The sequence below is a fragment of the Crocuta crocuta genome, unplaced genomic scaffold (genome assembly GCF_008692635.1).
Source record: "Crocuta crocuta isolate KB4526 unplaced genomic scaffold, BGI_CrCroc_1.0 scaffold591, whole genome shotgun sequence".
Lineage (NCBI taxonomy): Eukaryota > Metazoa > Chordata > Mammalia > Carnivora > Hyaenidae > Crocuta > Crocuta crocuta.
This window is the reverse complement of record NW_027528213.1, coordinates 532,970-557,280: the sequence shown is the minus strand read 5'-3', so window position 1 is coordinate 557,280 and position 24,311 is coordinate 532,970. Positions and strand designations below refer to the sequence as shown.

The window sequence follows — 24,311 nt, the reverse complement described above, 5'->3', positions numbered from 1 at the left end:
GTGGAAAACAATATGAAGGATCCTCAAGAAACAAAAAATAGAGCAAGCATAAGATCCAGTAATCCTACTTCTGAGTATATATCTAAAGGAAACAAAATTATACTCTTGTAGAGTTATCTGTATTCCCATGATCACTGCAAAACATTATTCAGAATGGCCAAAGTATGGAAACAACCTAAGTGTCCATCAATGGATAAATGGATCAAGAAAATGGTGTGTGTGTGTGTGTGTGTGTGTGTGTGTGTATGTGTGTAATGGAAGACAATTCGTCCTTAAGAAAAATAAAGGAAATTATGTTATTTGTAACAACATGGATGAGCATGGAGAGCATACACACAGAGTAGAAAAGTGGTTGTCAGAGGCTTGGGGGTATGGGAAATAGGGAGGGGTTGGTAGAAGACTACAAACACTTTAGTTATAAAGTGAATAAGGTGAATAAGGTCAGCATCTAATGTATAACATGGTGACTATAGTTGAAAACATTGTTTATATAACTGAAATTTGCTAAGAAAGTAGAACTTGAATGTTCTCACCAAAATTTTTTTAAAAATAAGCTAAGTATATGAGGTGATGGATGTATTAATAATTTGATGAGGGGACTATTTTTCACAATGTAGACATATATCAAATCATCACATACACTTCAAATCTCTTACAATTTTGTCAATTATACCTCAATATAGCTAAATAATAATAATAATAAAGTTAGCTCGCTCTGGGTGATTGGAAGAAAAAAAAAAGATACATCCTCTCATCCTGTATACCCTTTCAGTTACTCCCCAAAGTCCATCACTATTATTTCTGATCAGTGTTTGTATCCAGTAACAAAGAACAAATTTTATTTTAGATCTTGTTTTCCCTTAGATGACACTTTAAAGTTATCTATGTACCTATAATAGCTTGTGACTTTCCCTACTTGGAAGAAACAAGGTATGAGGACACTATTTTTGAAAAGAAATGAGCAAATCTATAAAATAGGACAGTCTCAAAACCCATGTCTAGGAAACTGTTCTATCAGGATGTGTGAAATAAACATAGCTGAGCAAAACATAATAATTGTGATGAAGTAGAATATTTAAGTCTATTCGATGAGTGAAACTTCAGGCTGTGTTTATACAACACAAAGTGAAAGGAAGATTGATTTTCATCCAGCAAATATAAATAATTTGGCTCCTCTGGATAAAGGTCTCTAAAATTTCCAAAATTAACATTCTACAATAATAACTTATTTCAGTCTGTTATTTAATCAAATAAACACTTGACATGAGTCTATTATTTACATTTGCCTGTCAATTGTTTTAAGGCTACTTTGACTCTTTTTGTGCTAGGCAAATAGCAGAATGGTGGTTCTTTTATTCTATCATTATTAGCTAATATAAGAAATGATGTATATGTTTACTATTTATGGAGTACCCTTTGTCTTCTGTATATTAGAGTAAATGAAGTTGGATACATTATTTCCGCCTTTAAGAAGTTTACAGTCCATTAGAGAATAAAAGAAGAATACACAAAAATAATTTAATTACAGTAAAGAAGCTCTCAGATTTAAGTAACAAATGATAAAGATGAAAGACATGGATTGAAAAGAAAGCACTGAGTCAGAGTAGCCATAAAAGGCTCTGATTAGAAGGTAAGAGATGAGAATTGGTTGAATCTGGTTCCAGCAAGAAGTACTCTAGGCTGGCTACTATGATGAATCCTGGCAGGAGGACAACCAAGAATATATTATAAATATGCAATATTTTATTATAATCCTCAAATATTCTATTAGACAGTTCCTCTCCCTTTTCTACTGTCCCTTTCCCCTAGGCACTTTCAATTAGATACAATCAAGTAACTCCTGATGGGACCTGGAGAAGTTTATGTGTCTGACATTTGGAAGGCATTGAATGATTACTAAAGAATAGATATATAATTATATTTCCTGAGCTGGGACATGTGGGTAGCCTTTATGCAAATTAGAACAAATATCCTTGTATTACTAGCTGTCCCAGAATGCAAGATACAGTAAGAATGTTTCCAACAGGCCAGAATATCTTGCAGAGATGATTTAGGATTAGTGTAATGATGTCATAAAAGACAAAAGAAGGTACAGAAGAGAGCACAGACACAAAGTAGATCCTCTTAAAGTTTCACCTTGAGAAAATGATATCTACTCCTCTTGCAAAGTGATGTGCTAGGCAGACTAACCACATTTTTAGTTAAAGTTAACTACACTTGTCTCCTGAGTGCTATACAGTCATCTGTATCTTATTTCACAGCTATCTTCTGGTGATCTATACTGTAGGTTTCTGTCATTTAGGTGAACTGAAAGGTCATTGGAAGTAAATGAATTTGATTCCAAAATCTTCTTTTGAATAATTCTCTAAAAATATCTATACACTAAGAAAATATAATCAATTATTCAGGGGCTAACTACATGCTTCTACAAAAAATAAATAACATTCTCATTACAATTAGATATAAAAATAGTCATCATAAATTAAATGCAATACACAGTTGCTTTTATAACACATTAAGCTACTATGAGGAATAATGTATTTTAAATTCCTCTTTCTCTGGTCTGAAATATTCCCTGAAAAATTATACTGTGCCTTATTTATTACTATGTTTTCAATCCAAAACATATGCTATATTGATAAAAATGTAAGTATTAATAAAAATATAAGTATCTCCAAAAAACACCAAAACTTAAGCCTTCTTTCTCCCACTTGAAGTACATTTCAGTATGTTTTTTTCAAAAAGAGCACAAAATCTATTTTAAAACATCAAAAAGCAAGTAGACTTTATTGAATGTCTTTTAAGAAGCTGAGAGGTAATTACATCACACATCCTTCAGAAAATCTGCTAATGTAGTCTGCTGATTAGTAATGTACTCATAAAAAACTACTTCATGGAGGCTGTGGTACGACTCATGTGGAGAGCAGCTACTTCTCTGAACTCTTTTCTGTTCCTTTCAAGACAGAAGCTGGCCTGTCACATCTTTTGGCTCTTCCTTTGCTTTTCCATGACCTTTCCCCTTGTTACATTTTTTTTTTCAGGCATCTCTGTTACCAGATCTTATAAAAATTGATTTTCCTCTTTGCTTTTTACAATTCTCTGATCCAAACATCACAATATTAGCACAACAGAGGAAATGAAGATTCTCCTCAGGAAACTAGAAGAAAAATAAACTGTGAACACTTACTTTTTAATGCTCACACATATAAACATACTAGGAAATAAATGTTGCTCCAGAATACTCACTGTATGAGTGTTTTTCCCAGGTGGTATCCAATTAGTTGTTCAGAGTGAGTATATTAATTCTTCTCTGTGAGTTTTAACTAGCAGTAAGGCTACATTTGAATTGCAAAATTATATAGGCACCGAAGTCACTGAGGTAGCAAACCTTGGAATTTTGATATTTTATACTACAAGAAAGTATGCATTTTGCCTTAGAGTTATTCCTTATTTTTCAGTTTTTAAAATTTTTTTAATGTTTACTTATTTTTGAGAGAGATAGAGACAGAGCATAAGCTGGGGAGAAGCAGAGAGAGAAGGAGACACAGAATCCGAAGTAGGCTCCAGGCTCCAAGCTGTCAGTACAGCATCTAACTTCGGGACTGAGCCCTGGGACTGCTGCTAGATCATGACCTGAGCCAAAGTCAGATGCTCAACCAACTGAGTCACCCAGGTGCCCTTTTATTTTTCAGTTAAAGACATTTTTTTAACGTTTTATTTTATTATTGAGCAAGAGACAAAGCACAAGCGGGGAAGGGGCAGAGAGAGAGGAAGATACAGAATCCTAAACAGGCTCCAGGCTCTGAGCTGTCTGCACAGAGCCTGCCATGGGGCTCAAACTATCAGACGGTGAGAGCATGACCTAAGCTGAAGTCAGATGTTTAACGAACTAAGCCTCTCAGGTGCTCTTATTTTTCAGTTTTAATATGACTTACACAATTCTGTAGTTACAATTTTGATAATTAAAAATATTAAATTAACTGCAGTCTTACCATTGTTGTCTCTTGAATGGATCCAAAACTGTTGATAAAAATATTGACTACTACATCAACAGGAATGCCTATGAATAAAAATTAAGAATATGTTTAGTAAGTGTAAGAAACTTGGTCAGAATTTTCATATTTTTATGGTTTATGCACTCGATTTTTATATTTTTTTCCAATGCACATGGGATATAAAAACTTAAATCTATGGTTTCAATATTCCATGTTCACAATTGCTATTAACTTATGTTCCTAAATAAGGGATCATAAAAAATAAAAATGAGTTAAGTTGCATTTTCTTATGTTATTTATTCAGACACTTATCTCTTAAGTTGTAGAGACTGAGTTAGTTGCTTACCTTTAAAGAAATTTTAAATTGAGTTAATGCATTTACCTCAACAAAATGTAAAACGTTTAAAAAACACCATTTTTTAAATGCTTGATTTTTTTTGCATTTTTATAATCACTTCAAATCTTACTTGAATTGGAAAGCAGTTTTCAATACATTTTACTTACAATTGCTATATTTTGATTTCTAATTCATAAATATGCAGAGTTAATCAGACATATAACAGAATCATTATAAAGATTTTTGCCTGACCTGTTGGAAAATAATTTGAAAGTTCATGGAGTGAGAATTAAGGTATAATGTTGCAAATTTCTTTCTTGCTTGCCTTTTTTTCTTTATTCTTTTTATTCATTGTGGGCTGCTGGTGGGGCTAACAAAGGGAAAATGTGAATTTAGTTTTTTAGCCACAGAGCCACTGACTGATGAAAAACAGGTGGTGAATCAATATATGGTAGACATGAAACAACCCAGACCATGGCTGTTGTTGAAAGTAACCGAATAGGTTCTGGTAATGAACAAAAAACCCTGTTTTTACAACATAGTTGTATAACTTCAGTTGACTAGAAACAGCTGCAGACATTTTTTTTTCTGTAAAGGAAGAAGAAAAAAATATCAAGAAAAAAATATCTGATCTACATTAATACCTGTCTTTAGCCAGCAAGAAGGATTACAGTTTTCCAGAGGAGAGCTTTTCATACAGCTTTTCCTAACTCATCAAAAGGACAAAAAACAAAAAACAAAAAAAAAAGAACAGAAGGAAAGAAAGAAAGTTTGCACAACTATATAATCGTCTCGTGACTTTTACTGCAAGTATGGTTTTGGTTCTTGAAAAGGTGTGATAAATAGTAATATTCTATTGGAGTAGAAACAATCTATGTGGTAGAAAACATAGTTGCTCTTATTCACAAAGTTAATGTGTTTTTTAAAACCATATGGCCATCTTTTTCCAGCAAAAGAGTAGAAGGCATTTTTTATCACCATGAAATGCTAACAAAAATTTTAAAAGAATTTGAATACATGTAAGAACTACTGTCCAATCCCAATGAGTATATGGTTATTCTACAAATGATAATGTTGGTGTCTGTGAATGAAAGCCAGACTGCATCCAGAGCTTGAAGTTTAAATCAGTAAAGCTAAGAATACGAAGTACTACTCAGAAAACCCATGACACAGGTTGGTCTATTAATTCACAGTATATCTATTGTTTTGTTTTTTTAACTGGGAACCACATGAAACTATTAGAATTAACATTTTGCTTAGCTTTAAATACCTTTGTCATTAAGTTGCCCTAAGTCTAAGCACATCACAGGACAGTAAGATGACAATTTGACATCTTATTGTTCTTAATATCACAACTAAATGATCTTATACGGGTAAAATAATTTTTAAATTGCAGAGATTGAAGACTTTTGGTGGGGAGAGAAACAAACCTTTAAAATTTGGTCTTATCCTGGGATCGTAACTGACCAAAAGCCTATTCAAGATATTGCTAGTGGAGTTGGCGGGTACTCGGGCAAGGTCCTCTGCTGACTGCTGGCTATAAGAGAAGAAAACAAAACAAAACTCTGGTTAAGTATGTAGAAATGGCCAGCAAAAGAAATAGGTAATTGTCAATGGGTGTAAGATGCTTTTGAGACAAGTTCACAACCACAGGTTCATAACCAAATAAAGTAAATAAAAATGGTAGTCATTGTCAGATGCCCAACATATATTTGTCATAAAAATAAAAAATGAAAGAAGTATCTTACCATTTAACTTTACCACATTCATGAAAGCACTGTCTTAAACACTCCAGGTAACTCTCTTTCAAACAAAATTAAACAGATGTCTTCCTTGTCCAAAACCAACCTGCAATCAAAATCTAGACAAGCGCAAAGGGAGTGCAGACAATGAGGTAACAGGAAACAAAATAAAAACAGCAAAAAATATTTTTTTCAGTAATGTATATTAATCTCTGTCTAAGTAAAGGAGTATGTGAATCCTATTAAGAGGATATAGCCAATGTGTAGCAACATGGATGGACCTTGAGGGTGTTATGCTGAGTGAAATAAGTCAGGCAGAGAAGGACAAATACCATATGTTTGTACGCATAGGAGGATTAGGAGGAACTTAATGGAGGACCATAGGTGAGAAGAAGGGGAAAAATACTGGAGGAGAGGGAGGGAGGCAAACCACGAGAGACTCTGGAATGCCGAAAACAAACTGAGGGCAGATGGGGTGAGGGGGAGGGAAAGGGGGTATGATGGGCATGAAGGAGGGCACTTGTGGGGATGAGCACTGGATGTTATATGGAAACCAACTTGACAATAAACTATTAAAAAGTAAATAAATAAATAAACATTTTTAAAAATCTAAAAAAAAGAGGATATGGCAAGAGAGATAGTCTAAGAATTCATGAAACTATCATGTTGACATTTATAAAATAGTATTACTCAAGAAATAACTAAAGAATGTTCTGAGTTAAATATGCTGGGGAGGGTGGAGGAATGGTAAAAGAAATTTCTCTATTACTTGATCAATTAAACTAGGAAAACACAGAGCTATAAGTTACAACTATCTTTTCTACATATGTTTGCTATCAACTATCAAAAGGAGGAAAAACTGCCATATTTTTCTATTTTAATTAACTTTGAACAATGCCACTTGACTAAATTGGTATCCTTTGAAAGCACATAAAAATACAAACAAAAAATGCACTTCCTTGGAATCCAATGAAAAATGTGTTTAGTTTACTGTTTGGTTTCCTTTTACCACTCATAAAGTCTTATATAATCATTGTCCCAACACACACACACACACACACACACACACACACAATCATGACAATCACAAGGAAGTTTTAATTATACTTGGAGTATCTAGCAGTCTATTCTATTCTGTATTCATATGGTAAAAGTATCAATTTTATAAACAATATTAATTTATACGAAACAAACTTAGAAGTAATGGCTTTGTTTTGAAATCTCAGCTCTTACCTACCAGGCAATTCTGTTCTGAGTTAATTATGGTACAATCTGCTGATAAGAATCACTAGAGGTGAGATGTGACTGATATTAAGAAGTTTATAAAAATCAAAAACTACAAATTGATACAGAAAACCTTTCAAATAGATATCAGAGTCCAAAATATTAAAGAAAAAAAGTAATCAATTAATTAAACCACGTAAAGGTGCAAAAGATTATATGGATTTTTAAAATTGCTTCTCATGGCCTTATCAGCTTCAATATCACAGCTGCTGGGACTTGGGGACTGGTAATGAGATCTTCTATTTCACTGCAGGTGAACTAACTTCCCTGGAGCCACTTGTCATCCCTTATCCAAAGATTGAAAACTAAAGAGAATGAGGATATGTGGGAAAATTGGATACTAGGATGCAAATTAGTGTTCAAACCCATCTACAAAGTTTCTCATTCATGGGGGAAAAAACAGGTTTGATTACAAAATACAGTTGTATTGGATCAATTAAAGACTGTATTATAGTGTCTCGATGTAAATTCCTTTATAGGTACATTCCTTCTAAGAAATGAAATGGCCAGACAACATTAAAACTATTAATACTAATTTTAGTAGCAGAGAACTTTCCAGCCTGATTTTTTCCTTCCAGCCGTGGAAGATGTCTCTGTGCCATATGGATTATTTGGAGCTAAAGTCACTTGAAAAAGGGGAAATGCCAGGGAGGCTCTCTCTGAACTCCCATCTGCCTATAGACAGATCCTCCAAACAGAATTTATTGTCCTAAATCCCTTCCCTGGGAGTTTCATCAACTAAAGAAGATTGACTCTTATCACAGGAGAGAACACTAGAAGTATGGGAGGACACCCAAAAAAACTTTGTTATAAACTGTCATATCTCCCATCTATTCTTCTAAGGGCCCATTCATCTTGCCTAAAAATCCTAAACTCTCCCTCACGAGGCATACATCCCCTCCCCTATCAGCTTTCAAATCTCATCACCCTTTGGGTATTCACTTGTTTTTTGTTCTGATGCCCCCAATGAATGTAATATTAAAAATTAATAATTTGTATACCTTTACTCCTGTTAATATGCCTATTATTTCATAGACCTAGTTATTGGCGATAGAGGAAAGAGTCTTTTCTCCCATACAGCTGTATGCTGTGTCAGTCAAATTCACTTTCTAGCCCTTGTAACTCACTACCAAATTTTGTCCTTCCCCTCCTTCCCTGGTTCAGAATAAATTCTCCTTTCTAGAGTACTGTAACTTCCTCTTCTCATTGTACTCATCTACACCCAGCCTGTCCTTTATGACTGCTTATCTGAAATCTTGCCCCAAACATCCCAGCTTACTCTAGTGAACACAAACATAGATATATTGTGGCAATTATTTTGTAGCTTTTTCTCTATATCTGTGTGCGTAGACACACACACACACACACAATATGACAGTTGAGAGAATCATGGCTTCTATATTTTTGTAATTCCCTATACTTCTTATATAATATGAAATACACACTGTCTCAAACACTTCCCATTTGCCAGCTCTTCTAAATTGACTTCAGACTCAGGATGCCTGTGTGCGCTATAGTGGTAGCAGTTACACACATCACTTCCAGATGAAGAGCATTTCTTGCTGAGGTGTCCTCTTAGGATAAAGGTTATGTTTTGTTGTTTGTGGTTTTATGTTTTTGTTTTCCTCAGATGCTTCCAGCATTGGCCATTGCTGAACCAATCACTGGCAAAGAGAAAGAAGTAATCACAATTCGCTCAGATCAATAGACTGGAATGAAATAGATACTGAAGAACCAACTATCATGTCCATTACATTCTTTCATTTGATAATCACAAATGCTCCCTTGATGAAATAGGAGAGATTATTAACCACCCAGAGAGCTCTTTTTCAGTGGAGAGAAAGAGAAAATCCTGATTGGTATAAGAGTACACAGTAGATGAGTTAATGGAGCAACTAGGTACATGGTACACACAGAAACTAAGACAGGAAGGTTAAGAGAGGATCCTAAGGTGATAGAGTTAAAGATGAAATCTGGTCATCTTGATTCCTAGCTATTATTTCACTATGAGCTCACCACAATAAAAGTGAAATAGTACCGATCTTATCACTATCCATTCACATATTGTTTCAGGATTTATATCATATCATATATCATATCATATATAAGTATGATGTATATATGTATGTGTGCTCATAACATATATATTCTTAGGTTCTATCAATTAGTCTCACTAATTTTTAAAATCATTAGTCCTAGAAAATCTGAATTTGCTCTTTCTATAACTTATCAGTGCTACTCTTCCCTCCAGCCATCTCCAAAAGTTTTTATTTCTTTCCACAGCTAAAAAGAAACAGAAAACAAAACAACAACAAAAATTCTTATTTATTAACAACAATCAATGTTGGCTAACAAAAATCTCTTGAAATTAAAAAAAAGGAACACATCAAATATATTATAGCTCTTTTATTTATTTGTGTCAATATATATTTTCATGACTCTGCTGTAGTTAATCTGTTATGAATATTTAATCAACAGTTCACCTTTTTTTATATTAGAAATTCAAAGACATTTTAAAATTTAAGTGAAATTCCATGTAGTTTATATTCACATGTATGAATTCAGGGGTTTTCCTACCTAAGAACAGTAGAAATCACTTCCTTAGCTCAATCAATACTAAATAACATTAAAGACATCTCTACACATTAAAAATATATTTTAAGAGTCTACAAGCTATACCACTTTTTGCCAAAGAGCTGAAATAATTTGCATATTTTCCTATGTCTGCATTTTACTATACATAACCTTGTAACTTGCTAAAGTGACTAGTATTTACACAAAGTAACCAAGAATAAGAAGAGTTAAATGCATTTAATTAGGTCACACACTTAATTCACATTTCATCATTATCTTTACATTCTGAATCTCAGTACAATATTTTATCTATTTGACTAGGCCATTTCGTTTTATTTCAAGAAATCTATCAACAACTCTGTTATTATTACAAAAGAGGATTTATTGCATAGAAATATGATATTAATTTAAGAAAATAACTTACTTTACTCAGGCAAAGTGATCAAATGACTAGAGAAAATAATGTTTTATATCAAAAGCCTTTTTACAACCAGTCTTCTTTTGTTCACTTGCCTAAACTTGAACCGATGTCATTACTAATATGTGAAGTTATGCAAGGAATGCATCAGGCTATATAGCTGGATGATGTAATGTTTTCCAGCACTAAGGGAAAAATCCAGAAATTTCTTTCCAAAGGGGAAACTCAGTTTTCCATTAACTGAAGGACATTCTTATTTTTACCTGACCCTTTAGTGACCATACTACACAGCTCCATTTCAAAACTGGTGTGTATGAGCATATATTATCTGAATATCCTCCCTAACCAGGAATGTGAGTCGAAAGGGATGATTTTAGTTTTACAGAGTTATAAATGCAACAACAATGATCAAAATCCTTTTCAGACTTTAAAGTAGTATGGCACATGCCAGCATGAGTAATCGGGGGGTGGGAGCCACAAAGCTTTCAGCCAGACATGAGCTGAGGCAGGCAAGCAGGAAGCAGTAAACGAAGAGGAAGGTATGTAAAGTGTGTAGGCTGCATTATTTCTCCTCTTTACGGCAGCAAGCAATTCTTTACCTCTTTTATAGGTTATGGACAACACTGAGAACCTTGTAAGAGCTATGTTCTCCCCTGAGAAACGCACACAAAGTCTACAATGCTGAGGGATCCTGGACCTGAACACCTCAGGTGGTAGAGATCCTCCTTTGTGGAAACAAATTGGTATCCTCACCCAAAATCGGAGGAAAAGAGAAGATTAAAAAATAAATCAGATATCATGTAGTGACTGAAAATAAGCTCAAAAAAAAAAAAAAAAGATGATGAGAGTGTATCAAAGGGACACAGAAGCCAACAGAAATGTCTCCCAATGGCCAAATCTGAATGATATGAGTAATCAAATAAAGTCATATTGGGTTATATTCCAAAGTATAAGATAAAAATCCATGAGTCCACACAGATACGAACAAATGATTAAATAAATAAATAAATAAATAAATAAATAAATAAATAAATGGAGGAGAACAGACAATTCACCCATGAAGAAGTTCAAATAAATGGAATTCCAAATAGATCCTCTATTTTCAGGGTAGAACATAACTCTACATTTCTTAGTGTGAGCTGTGCCTAGTGGCTTCCTTCCAAAGAGTATATATAGGAAAGGGAAAAAGAGTTACTTTATAGCAGAGAAACCTGACAAATACTGCCTCAGCCAGATGATCATGGTTGACCTAACAGTGATAAGTCATGTTAACTTTATGTACCCTTAATAAACTGTGATAAGAATGGCATTGAATCCTGTGGTCTTCCTCCCTAAAACACATAACTCCAAGCCAACCATGAGAAAAATACAGAAAAATCCCAGTAAAGTAACATTTTATAAAATACTTGACTAGGACCCCTCAAAGCCATCATGGTCATGTAAAAAAAGGAAGGTCTATAAAACTGTCACAGCCAACAGAAGACTAAGGAAACATGAAAATTACATGTAATATACTGAATAGGATCCTGGAACAGAAAAGAACATAGGGCAAAAACTAAGAAAGACTGAAAAAATATGACTTTAGGTAATAATAGTTCATCAGTACTGGTTCTTTAATTGTAAAAAAAATGTATTATACTAATGTAAAATGTTAATAATAGAAACTAGGAGAAGGGTGTTTGTGATGTCTGTATTTTGGCAAACTTTCTATAAGTCTAAAATTGTTCTAAAATTAAAAAGTTTTTTGGGCGTGGGAAGAGCAGAAGGTCAAGGACCTTAACAGATACCTCACCAAAGATCGACAGATGGCAAATAAGCATATGGAAAGAGGTTCACATCATATGTCATCAGGCAAAAGCAAATTGAAATAATGAAATACTATCTATACCTATTAGAATGGCCAAAATTTCCACACAGACACTACCAAATGCAAATGAAGATATGAAACAACAGAACAGTAGGAACTCTGATACATTTCTGGTGGAAATGCAAAATGGTGCAGCCACATAGAAGGACAGTGCAACAGTTTCTTAAAACACTACACATACTCTTACCATACAATCCAGCAGTCTCGCTCCTTGGTATTTACCCAAAGGATATAAAAACTTAAATGTCTACACACACACACACACACATGCACGCACACACACACACACATGTTTATAACAGCTTTATTCATAATTGCCAAAGTTGGAAGCAACCATGATGTTCTTCGGTAAATGAGTAGATAAATAAATTGTGGTATATCCAGATAATGGAATATTATTTAGCATTAAATTATTTGCTCTATCAAACAATGGAAAGATATGAAGGAACCAGAAATGCATATTACTAAATGAAAGAAGACTATACGATGATTCTAACCTTATGACATTGTGGAAAAAGGCAAAACTATGGAGACAATAAAAAGATCAGTGGGTGATAGGGACTGGGGGTGAGAGGGAGATTAATAGGCAGAGCACAGAGGACTTGTCTAAGAGCCAAAAGACTAACATTCTAGACCCAGACAGACTGGAAGATTATTACATAATATTGGGCAAATCCTTCTCTGAGTCTCTTCTAGATAATCAGATAGATAGACATACAAAGGCAGAGAAAGACTTTATGTATTCAAGTAATAAATTAAGTCAGTAGTTGTGCATGAATCCAGGGTTATTATAGAGTGTTTTTATTTGCTTTGTATTTTCCTAATTACAGTATAACTTATTATTACCTCTCTTGACAGCTTCTATATTTATTTTCCATTCTGTTTTCACAGATTAAACTGTGAACAGAAGGTTTATGAATATAGTGAGTAATACCTTTTACATGATTAGTTGAGTTTAATTAGTTTATATTTATTTGAAAAGAATGTGTTTATGGGCGTATGTGCATGTGTGTGGCAAAGTCTACTGTGTTATTTCAGGCCAAGAATCATAATTAAGAACAGTGCTTCACAGCATTCATTTCACTTATCCCTCAACTGGGCTTAAGGAACTGTTGGATCCTGTGGAAACATTTTCAAATCTTGTCTACTTACAATAATGAAATTACATCATCCATGGCTCAAAGCAAAACATTTTTCACAAAGTAGAAACATCTATTTGTAGAGATGCTGGATTTTGGATACCAGCAATTTCCTAATCTCTATGGTCTTTTTTAACTTCATATCACATATGAGATTACTCATCCTATGAATACTACAAAGATCTACTTACGTGGTATATTTCTCAAACAGTGTAAAACATTATGCATTCTCAACACTTCCTATTCGTTTACCAATTTGTTCTAAACCTCATGACATAAGGAATCAAACTTACACCTCAAGACATTCACCATGCAATTATCTTCCCTACTATGCAGAAACAGTATTGCACCAGATACGAATTCATAATGATACCTCTGACTCTGATACTAACTGCAGCTGCTATGGTGCTTTCATTTTCTCAATTCTCCATACAGAACATAAACATAAAATGTTTCCCCTCTGGCCTCACAGAAATGCTGAGAAGATAAATCCAACACACAAGGCACATGTAATCAAATTACATGTGGGTATAATTGAAGAGACACTTGTCTAAGGGCCAAGAGACTAGCATTCTAGACCCGACAAACTGGAAGATTACTACATAATATTGGGCAAATCCCTCTCTGCACCTCAGTATACTCACCTTTAAATCAAAGGTTAAAATAAGGTGTAAGATCTTATTCAGTTGATAATCTGGTTCCACTTGTAGCAGAGGCTGTGGTGCCACATCCCCCAGGTCACCCCTTCAGAACTGAGGCTGTTGCCCGGAAGGCTGTCTGCTTAAGCCTCTGAGCTGAGTCACTTCTCAAATAGCCTTCAGCTGAAGGAACGGGTCTTGCTCTGGAGGCAGCCCACACCCAAAGAGTTTGATATGGGGACACAAATGTATTCAAGGTCCATTCCTACAGACAGGCATCTCTGAAAGCCATCCAGGCTTCAGAGCTCCCTGGATCGTCTTGCCTCAGTGGCAAAGGCATTGTTCACATGCTTGAACTTGCTTCCTCATTCCCTAGAAGTGTTGTTCCAAACACAATGTCTTTCTGCATGTAAATCTTCATCTCACAGTCTGTCTTGTAGAGAACTCAACCCACAACATCAACTAAATAATAAAACTCCTCAAAGAACAATGAAAACTTAACTGTCATTCAACTATCTGCATGCTAAATCTCCCCTTGCATGCACATTAGTCATTCCTTAATTCACTGAACAAAGTTTTTAAGCATTTGCTATATGCCAGGCATGGTGCCATATGCTGGCTATGCATTTAAGAATCAAATACAAATGTTGGCTATTCTGATGCAAAAATAGTATTTAAGAGTGTGGGACAGGGGTGCCTGGGTGGCTCAGTAGGTTTAGTGTCCGACTTCAGCTCAGGTCATGATCTCATGGTTCATGAGTCTGAGCCCCACATCAGGCTCTGTGGTGACAGCCCAGAGCCTGGAGCCTACTTCAGATTCTGTCTCCTCTCTCTGCCCTCACCCACTCACACTCCCTCTCTCTCTCTCTCTCAAAAATAAAGAAACATTAACAATTTTTTTAATAAACAAAATTGTAGGACACCTGGGTGGCTCAGTCGGTTAAGTGCCCAACTTCTGATTTCAGTTCAGGTCATGATTTCACGGTTTGTGAGATAGAGAGCCCTGCGTTCAGCTTTTGCTGACAGCATGTAACCTGCTTGGGATTCGCACTCCCTCTCTCTCTGTCCCTCCCCCCACTACCCTACACATGCACATGCTCTTTCTCTCTCTCTCTCTCAAAATAAATAAGTAAACTTTAATACTGTAGGCCTACATGGATTTGTCTAGTGATTCTCAGCTTTGTTGTGCATGGAATTCACCTGAGAAACTCTGCAAACCTACTGATGTCTAGTCTCACCTCAGATTTAGTTTAGGATGAAGTCCAAGCATCAGGATTTTAAAAGCTCCTCAGATATTCTAACGGTCAGATGAATCACTTGTTAGAAAAGAGAATTTACAGGGAGAGAAGAACATGGAATTAAAACCTGAGGAACTCCATTCAATGAGCAGATGGAGGAACAATTAAGACAACAATTAAGACAAAGAATAAACTACCCAAAAAGGAGGAAATCCAAGAAGTATGCAGTGGAAACAGAAATTAAGGAGAGAGAAAATTTTATGGAAGAATTGGTTAACAGGACCAAATACCGCTGAGAGATTAAGGTGAGGATAGACATCTCCCCCATGGGATTTAGCAAAAGGGAGACCTGTTTTTCAGCTGAGAGAGACAGAAGCCTGATTGGAGTGGATAGAGACATGAATGGTAGGGTAGGAAATAGAGTAAGAGAGAATAGCCATTGAAAACTCTGACTAGGAGTGACTTCAGCAAGGAACAGGAAGCTCTGGACACTCCTTCCCCTCTTGAACATACCAACTCAGTAGCAACACACAGATCAGTTCTTTTTGTCAGAAATCCAAAAGCTCTTTGAGAGGCTTCTACACCCAAGCAGGTGCAGTGACACGTAAGAAAAGTGGAGGCAGGCTCTCACCATAATCCCCACCTTAGCACAGAATAGCACAATGCAATACCAGCCAGGGGGTCCTTAGCTGCCGCTTCTTCCTGAGGAAGAAAAGAGTCCTCACATCCAACATCCCAGTTTTTCTGAATCTACCCTAGGAGCCAGCTCCTATTCTCACCATCTGGGGCAATGATGGGATCCAGCATACACACGCTAGTCCCTGGGGACTACAGAGAACAAAGCAGAACAAGCAGCACTCACCACAGCTCTGCCCACCACTTTGCTGCACAGCAGCTGGGCTAGAAACCCAGCTCTCCCATGTATCTACCTGCACTCCAAGAGTCACTGCAATGACAGCAGCCACAATAACAGAAACAACCTAAACGCCCACTGACAGATGAGCACACAAAAAAAATGTGGTGTGTACATATAATCAAGGGCTATCAAGCCTTAAAAAGGAAAATCCTGCAACATGCAGCAAGGGTGAACACTGAGGACATTTTGATAAGTGAAAGAAGCTAGTCAAAGACTCATAAGTATTGCCTGAGTCTACTTCTCTGAGGTCTGTAAGGTAGTCAAACTCAGAGAACCAAAGAAGAAAATGATAGTCAGCTGGAGAAGAAATGATGAGTGGCTAATCAAGAGGTAAATTTTCATTTATGCAAGATGAATGAGTTCTAGGGATCTGCTGCACAATATTGTGCCTATACCTAATAATATTGTATTATACATGAAAATCTGTTAAGGGGGTTGCATGTTATATTAAGTGTTCTTACTACAATAAAATGGAAAAAAATTAAAAACACAATTTCTAGTGACAACCTCCTCCTAAAAATCGATACTGTGTGTATACATAAAACAAGTTTTGAAGGAGTTACTGCTCAATTTAATGTAGAAAAAACAAGTCAAAAATTAGTTTGCTTTTTTTAAACGGAATGAAATAGCTGATTATTGAATTATCTGCACAGTTATTATCTGGAAATCAGAGAAAGAATGGCCTCATCAATCAGTGTGCTGCAATGGGGTGCCTGGATAGCTTAGTCGGTTAGGCATCCAACTCTTCATCTCAGCTCAGGTCATGATCTCACATTTCATGAGATTGAGCCCCACATCAGGGTCTTCAGTGGCAACATGGAGCCTGCTTGGGATTCTGTCTCTCCCTCTCCATTTCTCTCTCTGCCCCTCCCCTGCTCACATACACTCTTTGCCTCTCAAAATAAATAAACTTTAAAAAATATAATTAACTAACTAACTAACCAACTAAATAAATAAATGTGTTTCATTAACTGGATATGCCTATTTTAAAAATGAGTCTTGACCCTACCCTACATTATATACAAGAATTAAACTGAAGTAGATTACTTCAATTAAATTAAATGTGAAACATAAAACAATAAAACTCTCAGAAAAAAAAAACCAAAATAGACAATCTTCATGACCTTGAAGGAAAGATTTAAAAAAGAACAGAAAAGCATTAACAATAACTAATAAATCAGAGCTTAACAAAATAAGTACTTCAATTAATCAAAAGACACCATTAAGTAAGTGAGAATGGATAACAAAGATTGGAGAGGAGATTTGTAGTATATGAACGGGACTAAGAATTTTATCTAGAATGCATGAAGAACTTCTACATACCAATAAGAAAAAGAAAATAAATATTTTAAGTGGGAAAACACTTGAAACAACACTTTGCAAAAGAGGATAGCTAAAAGCCCAATATATGAAAAGGTGCTCAATGAGATTATTGCATCAGGGAAATGCAACTTAAAATTACATTTCGTCTCATTACACCTACACCAGATGGCTAAAATTCAAGGGACTGCTAATAATATCAACTTTGGACATGAACGTGGAGTGGCTGGAACCCTCATACACTAATGATGGAGTAGAACTCGAAAACTGTCCATATCTTCTAAAGCTCAATATCCATACATCCTATGACACAGAAATTTCATTCTTAGGTGTATGCTTATGTCCATCAAAATGTATGTATAAAAATGTTCATAATACATTTAATTACTTCAAATAATAATGACCCTAAACTAGAAGCATTATGAATTTTCATCAACAGTAATAATAATGATAATATATGAGCTTTACCTGAACTCCTGGAACACTAAGATGTTAAGAAATACTTCCATCCTTTAGCATTTTGGGAAGCACCTTACCTCAAAGACTTTGTCCCCAGGTGACCTAAATAAGACTCATGGTTAACCCCTCGTTTACCTATGACAAGACCAGAAACTCTCTAAACTCCCCATTTTTGTCTCCTAAATGCATACCTGAACTGTTTGTCACCACTGACCAATCTGAATTAGACGCCTGGCAACTTCACTTAACCAAACTTGGCTTAATCTTCTCTCCTTCCCACAAGCTCGTCAATTTTCTCTTCTCCCTAAGATTAAAAGCAATCCCTTGGAAAGCAGAACAAAACCTCCTTAATGGACTCCTCCCAAGAACTGGCTCACAGCAAAGAAAACTGTCCAATTTTGCCACCTGCTTACTGCACTCTTCAACAACTGGGTCCTTCTGGCCTCATTTACTCCTATAAAAGAGAAGCTCCTTCTGCCTGACCTTTCAGATGCTTATCGATCTTAAAGTCAGAGCATCCCTCTATTGCAACAATCCTTTCCAATAAAATCTTATCTAAGTATGGATTTGTTTTTCATTTGACAGTAAAATGGACAAATATACTGTAGTATATTCAAGACAATTAAATACAACACAGCAGTGAGGAAGAAAGAGCTATTCCTATACCAACAACATGGGTGAAATCTTACAGATATGATGTTGAGTGAAGTGATTTTCCAGGGTTACTATCCCTGTTTACAGGTGAGGTAACTGAGGCAGAGAGGCTAATAATCCTGGAAAATCCTTTCTTAATAAAAGAAAGTATTAGTTTTCAGTATTAGACAATTTAAGTAAAGAACTTAGAATAATACGTAATACATCATGTTATATATCAATTCACAGTAACTTATTTTGTGTCATAAGAAAAGCAAAAGAAATCTGTTGCAAAATAAGACAACCCAGTCAGAAAAAAATGGAGTCCAAAGCAGGTGAAAGTTATCAACATGTGGTTTGGTTAAACAAATACGTAGGATATTCTGATTTCTTACATATATGCATACTGTAAATTCATGCATCTTATTTTCTAACTCAATACTCTAGTTGTACTGCTCTCTAGAAAATTATGGTACCAAGCTAGTAAAAGGAAGTAGTTTTATTACTACTACAAACCAAAACTTAAAAACAAGATATTAAGTAAAGAGAAGTCAGAGCAGAAATTGGGAATTGAAATAAAATATTAAGCCTCAACACCCTTTAGAGTAAAGAGCTTCAAGGGACACTGCACAGCCTTTGGAGAAAGGGTCTCGAAACCCTTTTGGTGCAGTCTCGAAACCCAATGAGCTGAGGGAACTGTTTGCTGAAGAGCTGCCACAGTTGATCCTGTTTCTGCTGTAACTGATCTTTGCAGCTTTTCTTTTCAGCATTTCTAAGGTGTAAGATTATTTGTGATATAGAGACAAGAAAACTCTCTCTTTTGAATTATATCTTCATTAAAATATCCACAGGTGCGTATGTCTGAACAATAAGTGTCCCCAACAAAAATCCCATAACAAGATACAAAGGCAACAAGTATGAGTGTCATTTGGTGAGATGAACTACTTCCTTGCAATATGTGGTGGCATCTGGATAATGAAAGGTAAGCCTTTTTTTTGTTCTTATCAACCATTGTTTGAAAACCAATGTGATTTTTTATTGAATGAGCTAGAATCTAGAGAACTCAATTATTTAAAAACAAACAAACAAAAAACATTCTGTTTTCACCCCAGACATCCATCCTCCTGGATGTGACCTAGTACTTCCACTGCACTTGAAGGAAATCTCCAGCAGATCTCATAACATTTTCAGTCACTCTCCGATAATAAAAAGTCTCCACTGGCACATTCAATCCCACTAAAATTGTCACTTTTATAATTCAGATGCCCAGTCCCTGGTAATGATAACAATTCAGAGCTTGATTCAGAAACGGCACCCCCTCCCTTCCTCCAAAGTCTTCCTCAGAAAGGGGCTGCAGGCATGACTAGATTTGCTAGTTGCCAGCATTTGTGTGGGTTTCTCAAAATCCTCTCTTTGAAAACCTCGAATTTCAATTACTATGAAATGGCCATGGCTTCTTTTCAGCTGGAAACTCCCGATTCCAACCTTCACCCTGGGTGTTCTGCAGTCCACACCTCACAGGCACACTACTGAGGCTCCATCACCTTCCCAGGTCCTTTGGGGCAAATTTCCTTTGTTTTATTATTTTTTTAGTTTATTTATTTTGAGAGAAAGAGAGCAGGGGAGAGGCAGAGAGAGGTCGGGGAGAGAGAGAGAGAGAGAGAGAGAGAGAGAGAATCCCAAGCAGACTCTGCACTGCCAGCCTGGAGTCCGACATGGGGCTCAAACTCAGGAACCGTGAGCTCATGACCTGAGATGAAATCAAGAGTCAGACACTTAACGAACTGAGCCATTCAGGCACCCCACATTTCCTTTGTTTTAAACATCAAACTGGCACTTTCTTGCTTGCTCTGCTCTCACCCTGTCACTGTCTACTTCTATTCTCTCTCATCTGACCAACATCTGGGTCATAGTGAATACCCGGATGAACAGAAAGCAAATCTCCATGTCACGGTAGCTGTCGTCTCTCTGTTCTACCACCTGTAGCCAATAGTCGTAGCCATGCCTTATGCTTGCTCCAGTGTGAGTCAGACACCAGTCTACTATGAGTCTCCCCAAATACAGAGAACAGACATAGTTCTGCCTCTAAGTAGGTCTGAGAATAAGAAAAAACATTTTCCTCCCATTTCTGTGACAAGGAGTATGGAAAATTCCACTGGGCTCCAAAGAATTTCCTCCGAAGTATTTCCCCTACTAGCTCTCTTCAATCTTAACTTTAAGGCCATTGAGGTAGATGCTGAGGTAAATGTCACAAAACCAGTTTTTAGCACCTTTTTGGCATGACTGCATTAGAGGTTTGTTTCCTAACTTTGATATGTGGGGGTTCTTGGCACCTATTGCTTTGTTCTTGGCCTTTGGAGCCTCGGCCAAAAACTGAGTCAGAAAGAATGCTCCTCCAACTTCCTGATATACTAAGCTAACTTTTAACTGCTCTTAGTGGTCCTTTCTAACAGAAAATGTTAGATTATGTATATAATTAAGAAAATAAATATTAATATGAACTTAAATATAAGTACTTAAAATGTTCCTTAATATCAAATAGTCAATTATCATTTCTATATTTTGGATTCTGGCAGGATGTAACATAAGGATAAAAGATTTTCAAATACCGAAGGTGATTATAAATTAATACAGATGGGCAGACTTTTTGAAGTAGAAATTTAAGAGTTATCACATGAGCGAAGATTTAAGAACATTATCAGTTAGAAGTTTAATAACTTGGTTTTCTAATTAAATAAGAGTGCTTTGTCCTAATTAATAATTGAATCAACAACTGGTCATTTCTAAAGGAGGAGTTAAAAAAAAAAAAAAAAAACAACAGGGGCGCCTGGGTGGCTTAGTCAGTTAAGTTTCCAACTTTCGCTTAGGTCATGATCTCTCGGTTCGTGGGTTCGAGCCCCGCGTCGGGCTCTGTGCTGACTGCCAGCTCAGAGTCTGGAGCCTGTTTCAGTCTGTGACTCCCTCTCTCTCTGACCCTCCCCTGCTCGCGCTGTCTCTCTCTCTCCTAGAAATAAATAAAACATTTTAAAAAAAACACCTCTATCTCAAAAATATTCCTGTTCAAGTGGGTTTTTCCCTAAAATTTCACACATGATCCAAAGGTAATTTGTGCAGTACGTCTTAGAAATGGGACTCCAAAGACAAACAAGTACATACATGGAAAGAAGACAATCTGAAGCTCTGTAAGCTAATCTCCCGGAACCCACAGAGAGAGAACAATGAACTGTAAGCGTCATCTACTGCCCGGCACAGGGTATCAGTCAATTAAGACCTGCACAGGTTGGCTGTACAGATCCTGTATGCTTTTTTTTTTTTAATATTTTTATTTATTTCTAGGAGAGAGAGAGAGACAGCGTGAGCAGGGGAGGGTCAGAGAGAAAGGGAGTCACAGACTGAAACAGGCTCCAGGCTCTGAGCTGGCAGTCAGCACAGAGCCTGACGCGGGGCTCGAACCCACGAACCGCGAGATCATCACCTGAGCGAAAGTCGGACGCTTAACCGACTAAGCCACCAAGGTGCCCCCAGATCCTGTATGCTTATACGATGGAGGCTTAAGAGAAACATAGTTGGTGTTCTGCTATCTGTCCAAAGATTTTGTTTTGGTATCTGTGGTCTAGTGCAGAATAAATGGCAAGGTTATCAGGTGCCATATACTGATATCAGATTAAGTCCCTTTTTATATTTTCCAATGTAATATGATTTTTAAGCAAAACAACTGCTTATCTAATTTTCCTCTATTTATCATTGTGAGCTTCATAGAAAAGCTGGGAAAAAGGAGATTTTAAAAAAAAAAGCTATTTGGGGCACCTGGGTGGCTCAGCTGGTTAAGCGGCCGACTTCGGCTCAGGTCGTGATCTTGCAGTTTATGAGTTCGAACCCTGTGCCGGGCTTTGGGCGGAAAGCTGAGAGTCTGGAGCCTGCTTCAGATTCTGTGTCTCCCTCTCTCTCTGCCCTTCCCTGTTCATGCTCTGTCTCTGTCTCTCAAAAATAAATAAATGTTAAAAAAAAAAGCTACTTAAGGTTACATTTTCCACTTATCTGTGAGTTTCTGCCATTGTGGAATCACTTCAGCAACTATCCTCTCTCTCCTGCATCAAATGTTCTCTCTCTACCAGAACCTTTCCACCACCTTACAAAAATGCTTTATTATCTCCCATCTATAAAAATCTTTTTCTTGACCCTGCATCCCCTCTGACTATAGCTCACTACTACTCTGCTTCCATTTACATCAAAATTCCTCAGAAGAATTTTAATACTTTCACCCCCCATTTCTTCCCTTAATGGCTTTTAAATCAGTGTAGCAAGATTTTGTAACCATCTACAGAAACGAGCCTTATCAAGGTCAATGATGTTGTCAAACGCAATGACCAATTCTCAGTGTTCACCTTTCTGGATCTAATCACAGTACTTGACATTGTTGATCCCTACCACTTTCTTATAAGATTTTCTTGACTTGAGTTATAAGTAAAAAGACATGATCTTTAATTCCAATCTTACTTCACTAGCTGCTCCTTCCTGATCTCCTTTGCCTGTTCCTCCTCATTTCTTCAACTTCATCCCCAGTCATTTCTCAGATGTTTTCACCTTCCTAAGTAAGTCACCTTCTAAGTGACCTCATTCTTTTCATTAATTTACAACTCACAGATTTATACCTCTAGACACCATTTCCCAGAATTTCTGACACTATATTCAAAAGCTTATTGGACATTTCCCCACTGAAGTCTAATGAAGACCTCAAAATTAACATGACCATGATCAAGCTCCTGGTTTCCCCTCACCTCCCATCTACTCCTAATGTTGTCTTTAATAGACCTCTCAGTAAATTAAAAAAAAACAAAAACAAACAAAAAACCTTCATGCTTTCTATTCTCAGGCCCAAAACATGGGAGTCACCCTTACAACGACCTACTAGGTTTCTGACTCTTCTCATCATCCATTCTGCTCTTGGTCTCCATACTGTTATTTGAATACATAAAGCCTGCTTCAGGACTTTGATATTTGGTGTCCTTTCCCCTGATTCATTGTTCCTCTAGAGATCTCTATGGCTTTCACCTTTACTTCATCTCCCTATTCAAATCTTACCTTATCAGAAACATAGGGTTTTCCTTATCCTACTCTAATTTTCCCTATAGCACTGATCACTGCCTGCCATATTAATTTTTTTAATGTTTATTTGTTTTTGAGACAGAGACAGAGTTTGAGTGGGGGAGAGGCTTAGGGAAAGGGAGATACAGAATCCAAAGCAGGCTCTAGGCTCTGAGCTGGAACACAGAGCCGGACGTGGGGCTCGAACTTGTGAACTGCATGCTTATGACCTGAGCTGAAGTTGGATGCTCAACCAAATGAGCCACCCAGCTGCCCCTCATCACCTGCCATATTAAAAATTCATGTCTACATGTCCATGTCCATGTTGTCCCCCACTAGCACCAAATTTACTGAGGGCAAGAACTTTGCTTTGGTCACAACTATAGTCCAAGCACCTAGATTAGGGCCTGGCACATATTATATGCTCAACCAAGAGTAATTGAATAAACCAAATGACTCATTTGTAATACATGAAATAAGAAGTAGAAAGTATATCAGTTAAGGGTCAGAAAGAGATTGTTTGCTCTAAGTTGAAAATTTGCATTAAGACTTGTGAAATCCCAGGGTGCCTGGGTGGTTTAGTTGTTTAAGCATCTGACTCTTGATTTTGGCTCAGGTCATGGTCTTATAACCTGGAATTGAGCCCAGCATCAGGCTCACACTGGC

At 36.5% G+C, this 24,311-nt stretch overlaps 1 protein-coding gene across 1 annotated transcript in view; it reads right to left on the bottom strand.

The window, feature by feature from the left end:
* Positions 1–24,311, bottom strand: part of GLRB (glycine receptor beta) — a 93,226-nt gene that overhangs the window by 51,926 nt on the left and 16,989 nt on the right. The window contains exons 2-3 of the mRNA XM_077753034.1: positions 5,763–5,869; positions 3,993–4,060 (exon numbers count right to left, since the gene is read on the bottom strand). Coding sequence (XP_077609160.1) covers positions 3,993–4,060; positions 5,763–5,869 — 175 coding nt within the window. The remainder of the gene's footprint in view (positions 1–3,992; positions 4,061–5,762; positions 5,870–24,311) is intronic.